General features: G+C 35.5%; 2 protein-coding genes across 2 annotated transcripts in view; one reads left to right on the top strand and one right to left on the bottom strand.

Moving 5' to 3' along the window:
• The window catches only part of LOC107563704 (nudC domain-containing protein 1), a 26,972-nt gene extending 23,446 nt beyond the window's left edge, over window positions 1–3,526 (top strand). The window contains exons 9-10 of the mRNA XM_016248653.1: window positions 2,575–2,734; window positions 2,929–3,526. Coding sequence (XP_016104139.1) covers window positions 2,575–2,734; window positions 2,929–3,215 — 447 coding nt within the window. The 3' untranslated portion in view covers window positions 3,216–3,526. The remainder of the gene's footprint in view (window positions 1–2,574; window positions 2,735–2,928) is intronic.
• A 7,775-nt stretch (window positions 3,527–11,301) lies between these two features.
• The window catches only part of LOC107563716 (thyrotropin-releasing hormone receptor-like), a 2,207-nt gene continuing 1,495 nt past the window's right edge, over window positions 11,302–12,013 (bottom strand). The window contains exon 2 of the mRNA XM_016248661.1: window positions 11,302–11,853. Within this exon, the coding sequence (XP_016104147.1) occupies window positions 11,428–11,853 (426 nt within the window). The 3' untranslated portion in view covers window positions 11,302–11,427. The remainder of the gene's footprint in view (window positions 11,854–12,013) is intronic.

Genomic DNA, 12,013 nt, shown 5'->3' with positions numbered 1-12,013 from the left:
TAATACCCATAAATCTTTTGGCGTTATTTACGCAATTGTAATTGTGAATGCATTCATGCTACTTCTGAGCTCCACTAAATGTAGTAAAATGCAGTAAATATGTCTAAATATTCAAATGTATCTAAATATTTTAAATGCTGCTCCTGGAAAAAAAAAAATCATGGTCATTGTAGCCTAAAAGTTTTTGTCTAATAAATTGTATTGAATAAAAAAAATAACGTTGTCCGCTGAAACGCCACTGCGTATGAGAGCGGAAGCTAGAGATAACGGTTTATAAAGTTTTAAATATGGATATTATTCTTACAAAAAATGCATCGATTCACTTCAGAAGGCCTTTATTCACCCCGTGGAGCCGCGTGAAGCACTTTTTATGATGGATGGATGCACTTTATTTTGCGTCATAATCTCAATCACCATTCACTGCCATTATAAAGCTTGGAAGAGCCAGGACAATTTTTAATATAACTCTGATTGAATTCATCTGAAAGAAGAAGGTCTATATATATATATATATATATATACATTATATAGCTAGGATAGCTTTAGGGTGAGTAAATAATAGGGTAATTTTAATTTTTGGGTGAGCTGTCCCTTTAAATTATGATTTCTATGATCGTGTGTCTTTCATTTATAGTAGGTTTATAATTTCTTTCGATTATAAGATTATAAATGGTTGCAAATGACACTTGACACTTAAATTACCCAGGGTAAAAGTTCATTAGCGTTTACATTTGGCAAAAACTTTAATTCAATGCATTTTACTCTGCGTTTATTATTATTATCAACAGCAACAACAGCCAATCAATCAAATCATGGCTTTTTATTTGAACTCAAAATAGGTCTTCTCATTCTACATTTAATTTTTGTCTGTACATGCAGTACATTTTTCTTTTGCCATAGAATAAAATTCCACATAGTATCATCACCCCACCCCTCACCCATCATTTCCTCTCTTCCTCTCACATCTAAATCACTTACATTGATGAAGTGAAACACACTGACCTTTTCTGAGTGCACTCTCTCACAGATTGCAAAGCTACCTCTCTCTCAATCGATTATTTTGGATATATATCAGGTACAGTACATGCCAAAATTTGCTCAAGGAAGAAAAATCTCTCAACTAATGCTGTAAAATATACATAAGAGTCATTTGGTACTATAATATTGAAGGTTAAAATTAATGTTAAATTAAAGTTTTTACAATAATAAAGTTACAGTTACATAATAATATTTCTACTTCAATTCTGGTTTTTTTTTTAAATATAAACACTTAAAGGGTGGCTGTCATAAAAACTTGATGGATTAATTCAAACATAAATTAAACATTGAAGAACAGTAAAAATGTTAATGAATATGTTATATGGTGCATATATTAAGCAAAATGCCCCTCTCTACAGTTTATTTTTTGATTGAGTTATTAATGAGTTTATGGTTACTGAATATGTGTTTTCTGAGGTTAATGTGATGTTACGTGACATATTGTTTACAAGCTGTTATATAGACGTCTTTGCGCGGCTGAAACACTGATTGAGCGATTACATGAGACAAGATACAGATTGTAAAGTTGTACTTTCTTTTAACTTGCATTCGGATGTTTTGTCATGTTTATTTTGTGCTGAAACTGGTATTAATGTGGAGGAGATGATTAGTTCACGTGCGCTGAGTTGAACTGAGGCGCTACAGCGATCTGTCACTCCACATATAAACATTTTTAAGAAGATTTAAGAATCAATATCGTTCCGTAAAAATGAGAATCGATTAATATCAAGATATCTATATTTTTTACCCAGCCCTATATATATGTATATATATATATGTGTGTGTGTGTGTGGTTGTTATATACATACATACATTATATATTTTTGGCAGAGGTGTTATATGTGTGTGTGTGTGTGTGTGTGTGTGTGTGTGTGTGTATTTAACAAGGTATAGACAGAGTTGGTCATTTTACATATGCTTTAGAACATTTTTTAGATGAAGTTTATATATAAATTATGAATTATCCAAACCAATTTATGTTTAAATATAAAATCTAACTATAATTGGAATATAACAGATTTTTTGTTTCTTCATACATTGCCATTCAAAAGTATGTAGTCAATATGATTTTTTTTTTATAGAAATACTTTTATTCAGCAAGAACACGTTATTGATTAAAGTGACCGCAATTGCTTTTTTTTTTTTTTTATCAAAGGTGCCTGAAAAATAATAATTCGCCTTTCCACAAGAATATTCAGTTTCTTGAGAACAAAATCAGCGTATTAGAATCATTTGTAAAGGATCACTGAAGACTGGAGTAATGATGCTGAAAATGTAGCTTTGCCATCACAAGACTTATTTTTCATTTTAAAATCTAAATAACAGTTATTTTAATTTGTAATCATATTTCAAAATTATTGTTTTATGTATTTTTGATCAAGTAAATGCAGTCTTGGTGAGCATAAGAGATTTCTTTCAAATACAATAAACAGTCCTACTGAAACGTTTAAATGGGTAGATATTATGGTGTAGATTTATTTATTTATTATAGACAGATAATTTTGAATTATTTACATGCCTTTTCTTGAACTTTAGGTGAGTCTTGGAAGCCACCAGTTCCTTTTCTCTGTGCATATTGACCCCTCTGAGATGCCCGCTTTCTGCTTACGGCATGATGTTGATGCATTGCTCTGGCAGCCCCGTCCCAACCAGGACAACGATATATGGGAGCACATTTCTACTTTTAATGCACTCGGTAAGGCCACTTGTATGCAAATGTTGTTAAGTGTCACTTTAAAACTCTTAAACTTCCTTCCGATAGTGATTTTACAACCTGAGGCAACCAGCTTTCTTCTATTTTCTATCCCAGTTTAATGTGCAATTACACATTGAGACAATGTTTTGCACCCAGTTTGTTCCTACAGAAAGTATTTTCTTTTTTTCATCCAGGTTATGTTCAGGCTTCAAAACGCGATAAAAAGTTTGCAACCTGTGCCCCCAACTTCTCCTACGCTGCTCTTTGCGAGTGTCTCAGGCGTGTGTTCATTTACCGTCAGCCCACGCCGGTCGACACGGTGCTCTTCAACCGGAAACAGGGTCGGCAGGTCGGGCAGGTCGCCAAACAACAGGTAGCCAACCTGGACACCAATGACCCTGTACTTGGATTCAGGGCCACTAATGAAAGACTGTTTGTCCTGACTGCCAACAACTTGTTTGTGCTGAAAGTGAACAATTAAGATTCTCCAGTATTTCTGCTGGATGAACTGACACTTCTGCTCCAAGGTTGGTCATCAGAGGCCATTTGAGTTCATTGGTGCACATTCAACTTATCCAGCACGTAACTGTCATATTTCAAGACTAAGTTAGTATGAACTTTTCTTATGTATCAGCATATCTGTGTGTGTTAGCATTCGTCTTGATATGTAAAACATTAAGTTTGAAACATGCTCATATGTTCCTCCAGAGACTCGATCTATAGCATGAATGTCAAATTGCATTCCATTATAATGTAAAATGGATACATAAAATAAATAAGCATCTGTAAGACCCCCGTCTGTTTTCCACTCTGTGTTTTTTTTATATTAACATTTTGACCAAAATCAATGCAGAAGTTACAAAGTGTTTTCACTTACCAGTTTTGTGTTCCTCACAGACCATGACTCCATCAGAACAAACCTGCGACCCTGTTTTGACAAAGCAATTATTTCAACAAACATGAGTCCGCAGTGAAAGATCAACAGATACCAAATTCCATGAGACTGCATTGAAATTGGAAAGGCAGGTGTGACGCATTTCAGAAAAATTGCCTGTGTTATTGTATTATCCATTTAAAAATTATAATTTAATCATTTAAAATAATAATTGAATGATAACTTAAGAAATTAATCATTTAATAATACTTGAATGATGTTAAATGTACATAATATATTTATTTAGCATTTTTAGTTGATTATATACATGTATTAAGCATTATGTAACTTCTACATATATTTATTCAGCATTTATTTAATATATATATATATATATATATATATATATAAAAAGCAGAATACATGTAGAAATTTTTTATATTAATATATAATATTAATATACATATTTAATAACTTATTTTTATGTAATAGATTTTTTATTATTTTAATTTATCATTTTTTTCATTGTTATACTTGGAAAATGTCACAGTTCCTTGATTTCAAGGAAAGCTGTAAACTGAACCACCGAGCAACATATTCTAACAGTGCTATTCTTACTCGTGTTTTTCTTTGGTTTTGCAATTAATCTCCTTTATTTCTGTCCAGGCTATTGTATGCTTGTTTTTCACCCTATGGCGCTTTCAGATATAATTTCAGGATCCAAAGAGATGTGCCTGGGAGATAGATCTGTCTCAGCTGTTTTGTTTAGTGGGGTGAACCTTATTTGTTCAGGCCTCAGATTAAATCATGTGTTTGTGATTAAATTAGCCTGTGATGTTTGGATTCATTATCTGCACCAGAATCGCTGGACAGCTGAGAGGAAGATCTGTGAGTTCTTCTAATGCACGTGTTGCTCTCTGACTGTGCTGTACACTGACAGTCATCATCAGGTGATGCTCTTACATTACCGAAGACAGACGTCTAGCAAGGAATAATTAACAACAGACTGTTTAATCATTCAAAATACATTTTTTTTTCCATGCATTTATGTATTATAGCTATTTAAGCAATAATTTAGCTTTGTTCATTTATATATTTTTATGATTTATTGGTTTTGTGTAGGCCTACAGCATCTTCGAGCACAATCATTGGCAAGTTATAGGCAAACTGAAAGGCTCACTTTAGACTGGGACTGCAACATCTCAGAGACCATAGTATTTATTATGGAAGATGCTTCAGTGTAGCGTGTTCAAGGCACACTGGTGTGTTTGAAAAGAATCTTTATGTGGAAGAGAGGAGATCTGTCTTCTCAAGTGCCATTTTATATGGTAGCCTACCCATGAACCTCATGAGACAGGCGTGTGACAAAGCATGTCCACCCAATAACAAGGGTGTTTCAAAAGAACAGAGCCTTATTCTCCTTATCCCCATTTTTCAGTCCTTACATGGTTTTATTTTAGAAACTCCTTTTTCATGAAGAAAACAACCATGGTCATTTAGAAGCATAATGACGTCACAAGGCATTGGAAAACAGAAAAGCAGCTACTATATAACCACAGGAAATAATAGATCAATATTCTCCAGAACCCGTTTTAGAGGTTGGCGTCTAACCAAAAAGCATCTGCACACCGCGATTGGCACAAACTGAATTTATTAACAACAAAGCGAGTAAGCTTTTCTCAGGTGTTGATATATTTATACACCCCGGGAACGCCGCATCGGCTTGTGTGCCCTTGTTTTCCCTCTTTGAATTCGGCACCTGTAGTCTACGCTTTGCATGCACATCTCTGTTCATTTATTATTACTGAACAATCCTAAAGGATTTAAGTCTGGAGAGTCGCACCAGGTGGATGTGTCATGCGGAAGGTGCGTTAGTATTCTAGAACAGTAACAACAACAATGTTAAGAGAAATATGGAACCCATTTAACTTTAAGCGTCTATATCAATTAACTGTTAAACTCTGCAAGTGTCCAAACACAGCCTGAGGGTCAGTCGATAAGATGCAGCTCTGTATGGCATTGTGGGGATTTCTGGGATGCATTAGCTTACCCTTGGGCGCAAACATGCTCGGTTTGCAAAGCATTTCTGTGTTTATTGGTTTCACGGAAAAACAGGTGATTTGGGTGTGGAATAGCTCTTTGGCTTCACTCTGAATGTGGAGTTTATGGGGCTGTCAACTTCAGGGACTCGCTATAAACACCAGAGCAGCAGGAAGACTTATGAATATTATTAAATTCCACACAATTTCACTCTCTTTGATGTGACAAAACTACATTGTAATAGTTATACCCTCTCACTATGATGGCATATATTTGATCAAAATTACAGCAAATAATTTAGATCAAAATTCAGCCAATTCTAATATTGCACAATTATTGTGCGCACTTATTAATTTACTGTATTTTCGATCAAATAAATGTGGCCTTGAGAAGCATAAGAGACTTCTTTCAAAACATTAAAAAACCTTAATTAGGCTATGCTAAATTTTTGATAATGTTTAACTGGATGATCATATACATAACAGGAAAAAGTGTGTGAGCCCTTTTGTATTTGCTTGGTCTTTTGTCATAAAGTCACAACAGTAGCCGAATATAGTCTGCTTAAATAATGCACATACATTTTGTAAATATTACAATTTGAGTAGCAATTCCAGCAACTTCAGTGTTCTGAGATCTTTTGTTTGAGCCATGGTTTATATTATACTTGGGGAAATTTATGAGTGTTTTTAGAGTAGTTTGTTTAAGCAGACTGTGCTTGTCTTGATATTTTATGACCAATTTACTCAGAAATCCAAACCAAACATATACAAACATCATCTAGTCTAGTCTGGTAGACCTGAGTTTTCCGTATTTTAGCACATAAAAGAAACACTGTTGTTTTGTACTTTGGCTGCGGTTGAAAATGAGCTGATTAGCTCTGGGTTATAGATCTGCATGGCTTGATAAACTTTCGGGAAAGAATGAGGAAAAACTGAATTGATGAGAAAGATGAAAAGAGAAAAGCAGGGATAAATGAGGTATGAAAAGGAGCTGTAATGGATGTATTAAAGGGGTCATATGATGCTGCTAAAAAGAACATTATTTGGTGTAATGAAATGTTTATGCGGTTTAAAGTTAAAAAAACACATTATTTTCCACATACTGTACATTATTGTTTCTCCTCTATGCCCCGCCTTTTTGAAACGCGTCGATTTTTACAAAACTCATCGGTCTGAAAAAGCGAGGTGTGCTGTGATTGGCCAGCTATCCAGTGCGTTGTGATTGGCTGAATACCTCAAGCGTGTGACGGAAATGTTACGCCCCTCACCATACTGGGATGGCGTGTCCCAGCCGGAGCGACGACACAAAAACATTAAAACCCATTACAAACGAGGTATTTGTTGCATCCAGTGGACATAAACATAAACATAAAATCCTGTCTGCATTTGTGATCAGAGAAATGACAAACAACAAGTGATACTCCACACTGCCCAAAACTCATGTTTGAATCATCAGTGGCAAATGATAAAAGAAAACGTACTTAGGTGAGTCAGAACTGCCGGCATTTTAGTCTAACGTTACTCTCCCAGGATCAGTAAACAGTCCTCCATAAAATGTGCCGGCGATCCACAGCATTAAGTTGATGTATTCCATCAGCGACCAGCACAGAGCAGCTCTAGGCATGACGAAGAGGATATCGTCATCTTTTGGAAGACCAAACAAAGTAGTTTTGCTTTCACAACGAATCACACAGCGTCTTCAGGACATGGCGGAAGCGGCAACAATACTACAGCGAGAATAAAAGTTACGCCTTCTTTCTTTGCGTGAACATTTGGGTGGCGTTATGCAAATCTTCCCACATAGTGAGGTAGACATGTGGGGGCGTGTTCGAACGAGCCATTTTAGGTAGGTGTGGCTGACTCAACTTTTATAAAGAATATCTCTTTGGATTTGAGACTTTAGTCTTTGCAAATTTGCAGATCTTCTTTGTGCACCAAGAGCTTGTAACACTCCAAAGAGAAAGGAAAAAATGAAATCGCATCATATGACCCCTTTAATCTCAAGAGTAACTTATTTTCTGGCCTATTAATTTCAGACTGAATATGCTGTGTAATAAAATAAGGTCTTGTTCTGTGGTAAAAAGAAGAGAGAATGCAACTTCATCACAGGTTTTGTAGGTGACATCAAACCCAAGATAATATAATTACATTCATTTTTTTCTGCAATAGATCATATCCATCTTTTGTGAATAATTACGTCTGGGGGGGGGAAATGTGTGAACAAAAGGGAACAATGTTATTGAACAAAACTGTGGGCTTTGGCGTCGTGTTCTGTGATGAAATGATTTAATGTTTAAATAGCATCTTGTTGGATGTAGTCCGAAACATTAAATAGGTTCAACTTGAGATTCAACATTCTTGGATGAGCCTCAAGAAACCTGTCAAGAAAATGTTTAGGATTCACTCCAAAATAATTATGGTGGGAATTTTTTTTAATTCAATTCAATTCTGTTTCTGCCACGGGATGGGAATCCTGAGGTAATAGGAATTACACAAGCTTCAGTATGGATCCATCCTTTACGGATATCTGAGATGACCAAACACCTGAGAAGAGCTGATGCCAACCCCTCCGAGGACCTCAGATGACGCCGACCCTGAAGCATATAAAACTACCAAATTTTGATCACAACAATAGTGCTGTTAATAGTGTTCACCGTTTGTTTGAATACATGTCATTAACTGACTGCATGACTTTTTTCTGTACATATCTGCCATATGGCTACTGGCTACTCCTACGTGTAATGTAGAAACTTTCATTTTCTGTGAAGCTGTTTTACAACGATTTGTATTGTGAGAAGCGCTATACAAATAAATGTGAATTGAATTTACATTTTTGTGGTAAATGTGCCAGTGATAGGTTTGCGTGTCTCCATATGCAAGCGAGTGAAGGGACGTGGCAAAATTGGAGCGTTCCTGTAATGAACGCAGCACTGAGGCAGGAGGTGTGTGTGGTCTGCAGGGCAGATAGATTGTAGCACAGTAATAATCACATCAAACTGAATGTTTCAAATTATGGCTTTCTCAACAAGCCTGAAAGCTGTTAGAGAGACTATAGTGAGCAATTTGCACGATTGCTGGTTGTAGGTTTATGTTTAGAGCTACTCTTTAATGAGTGTAATTTTCAGTCTCATATATGCTTTATTGAAGCGTATTGTAGATTTCTTTTGTCCTAGATTTTGCATTGGAATGCACAGCATGAAGCTTGTTATATCTACTAAAATCCTTTTTCCATTGTGTCACAAATGACAAATGAAAATGGACAGTCAGGAAGTGAAATGACGTCAGGGTCATCGTTATGGGACCCTATTTTTTGCACAATGCTGAGAGTGGTGGTGGTGTTGCTCAATAAAATCTCTTCTTTTTTTTAATGCTGTTCTGAAGACTAGCTGCATAACAGGGATCTATTCTGTTACATCTGTTACCTGTGGACAAAAAGCTCTAATTTATATCTATGAAAACAACAAAAATGCTTTATTTTCACTTTCATATTTTACTTTTTTATTTGTAAATGTCATCGTTATTGGATACAGTATACAGCAGAAGGACATGGACCACTTGTAGAGAAACAAATAAGAGAAAATATAACAGCAACTGTAGGAATGAAAGTCCCACCTTTCAGTTAAAAAAGCCAATCCCCTCAAATTTAATTTATGCAGACATCAGTGCAGCATTATGCAGAGCATTATTCAGTACTGTTTGAAAATTAATGTGAATAAGAAAAGATTTTCAGAAACCGCCGCTATCATAAGACAATTAATAATAATGAATTAAACATAATGAGTCTTTCATGAACCAGTACATTTATTTTATTCAGAAAGATGTTTTAAAATAGATGTAGATAACTGTTTTAGTTAATCCCTGGATAATAGCACAAGTGCAAAATAGCAAATACACATTTAATAGTTATAATATGGATACTAACGTCTGATTGAACGATTCGGCAATAGTACTACCAAATAGCATTTACCAAACAAGTACAGCACAATTAAACATACTGAACACTTTATACATTTGTTTCAGGCAGAAACGAGCTTTAAAATGATTTATGATATGCATTAACACTTCAGAACACTTGAAACCATATCAGAGTGTAGAGACCAGATTCAAACCCATTTGTGTAACTAGCTTTCTAAAAACCTGATTAGCCATCGAAACATCTTTTCCACTTTTTTTTCACAAAACTTTTTTTTCACATCAACAACAGTAAGATATATTCAAAACCTAAAACACAACATATTAATGCAGAATAATTGAATACACAGTCAGATGTGATAAAGATAAAGAAAATAAGCAACTTATTTTGCCACATTTGATGAGATACCATGTACAAACCTATGGTGTGGGATTTAGCTTATCGGCTAGTATAAAGTTCACAAATACAATGCTGTCTACCCATTTATGATATAAGAGAGTGAACAATGGTGAAAGATTCATTCATCAGATGTGAAGTATTTTTACAAATTTTTTCATACATTCATTTACTAATTCATCTAAATAAGCTATACTCAAAAGTGTCAAACGTATTATATTTGAAGCTGAATAAATGTTATTTGTTCTATCCCAGTTTAATATGCTGAGTAAAGTTGTTAAATATAAGTAAGGCATAGTACACATTATGGCATTTTTTAAGATTTCTCTGTAGGTTTTAGCTGCAGGACATTGGCTCAACCAATAGTGTGAGTTTGGGGCAGGACTATATGTTTTAAATGACCAATGGCAATCAAGGGGGGTGGGGTGTTTGGGAAACATGTGAGGAAGCAATGATTATTCATGCATTTCCATTTGCAGTGTGGCAAAGTCTATGGCTTTCAAACAGAATTGGGCTACTTTTACACTGTTGCTACGGGTTGTTTTTTAGTGATCTCACCTCCACCCAGAACATGATTCTGACAGAGAGGAAAAGCTTGGAAAAAACACAATTGGACTAGTTTTGGGCTAGTTTTGATTAGCAGTTAGGCTGGTTTTGTTTCGCAGACCTGGCAGCCCTGTCCAGTTGGTGGAGCTAATGGCAGATCAAATATATTCAGCTTTGAGAACGACTCAACTAAAAAGATCTTACATAAAGGCTGTAGATGTAATAAGGTAAAAATTTAATATCTATTTCACTTTTTTATGCATTTGTTTGTTCATTAATTTGCTTATTTACATTCAGTTTACATAAAATGGCGCTCATACAACTTCTAATCTAAATTTATTTCAGTCTGACATCAGAATGCCAATGGCTTTCACATATCAAAATGACCAAAAAAAATTAAAATAGCTATGCTTCCATTTTAAGTTTAGATTGAAAGCATTGTGTATTATATAAATATATATTTATATACAGTGGTGTGTAAACAAAAGTTAACTCTCACTGAACATTTTTGAAACAACTACAAATGCAGAATAAAGCAGTTTCAGCATTTTTCCCCCAGGGGTCTGCAGGGGGAAAAGGCCACTCATTAATCACAATGGCAACCCCTAAAGATATTTCCAGATCAATATGTACTTCAGTTTACCCTGCATCATATATGCAATTTTAATTAAGAATCATGACTCCAGCAGATAATGCAACTGTGCAACTCATGTAATGGTGGTTTCATTTCAGCAGAACACGTTCTAAGGAGCTGTTTGGCTAGTGAACGAGACAGGAAGATGAATTTGACTGTGTTGAGCATGACTTTTTAAAAATAAAGATAAAGTGAAACTTTCAAAGTTCTGTCCCTGCAGGTCAATGTGTAATGTTACGTTAGACCGCCAGTATTCAGAGATTTATGATGTGTGTAGCTGTTGTGAGTTTATCAGGCCTGACTGAATGTCTCCTTCCTAAAGTCACAGTCCCCTGGATACAGAAGCTTCTTATCAGGAAACAGCTCGTCTGTCGGTGTCAGATCATCTATCTCTGTTGAAAAATGCCCTGTGCTTTCCACCGTTGACGTTTCCTTGGCAACACTGTAAGTTAGTGCCACACTATAGGCTGCCTTGTTAGCCTGGGCATTGCGTCCACAGTGGCAGAGCCTTCTGAAGGCGGCGCGGAACTTTTGAGACATAGCGTTGTAGATAAGAGGGTTAATGGCGCTGTTGAGGTAGACACATGTGCGGCAGAACAGCAGAAACCAGGTATCCAGGTAGGCCTCTTGCAGGAAAGAGTTCACTACCACCAGACTGCGGTATGGCATCCAAAGCACAGCGAACAGAATGACCACCACTGCCAGCATTTTTGTAACCTTTCATGAAGAAATCACAGTAACAGTGTTATGAAACTCATATCAGTTCAGTGTAAAACATAACGTTTGTTATGACATCTATCTATCTATCTATCTATCTATCTATCTATCTATCTATCTATCTATCTATCTATCTATCTATCTATCTATCTATCTATCT

Source organism: Sinocyclocheilus grahami, unplaced genomic scaffold (genome assembly GCF_001515645.1).
Source record: "Sinocyclocheilus grahami isolate Dianchi unplaced genomic scaffold, SAMN03320097.WGS_v1.1 scaffold887.1, whole genome shotgun sequence".
NCBI lineage: Eukaryota > Metazoa > Chordata > Actinopteri > Cypriniformes > Cyprinidae > Sinocyclocheilus > Sinocyclocheilus grahami.
The sequence above is the reverse complement of the archived record's forward strand: the minus strand, read 5'-3'. Positions and strand labels throughout refer to the sequence as shown.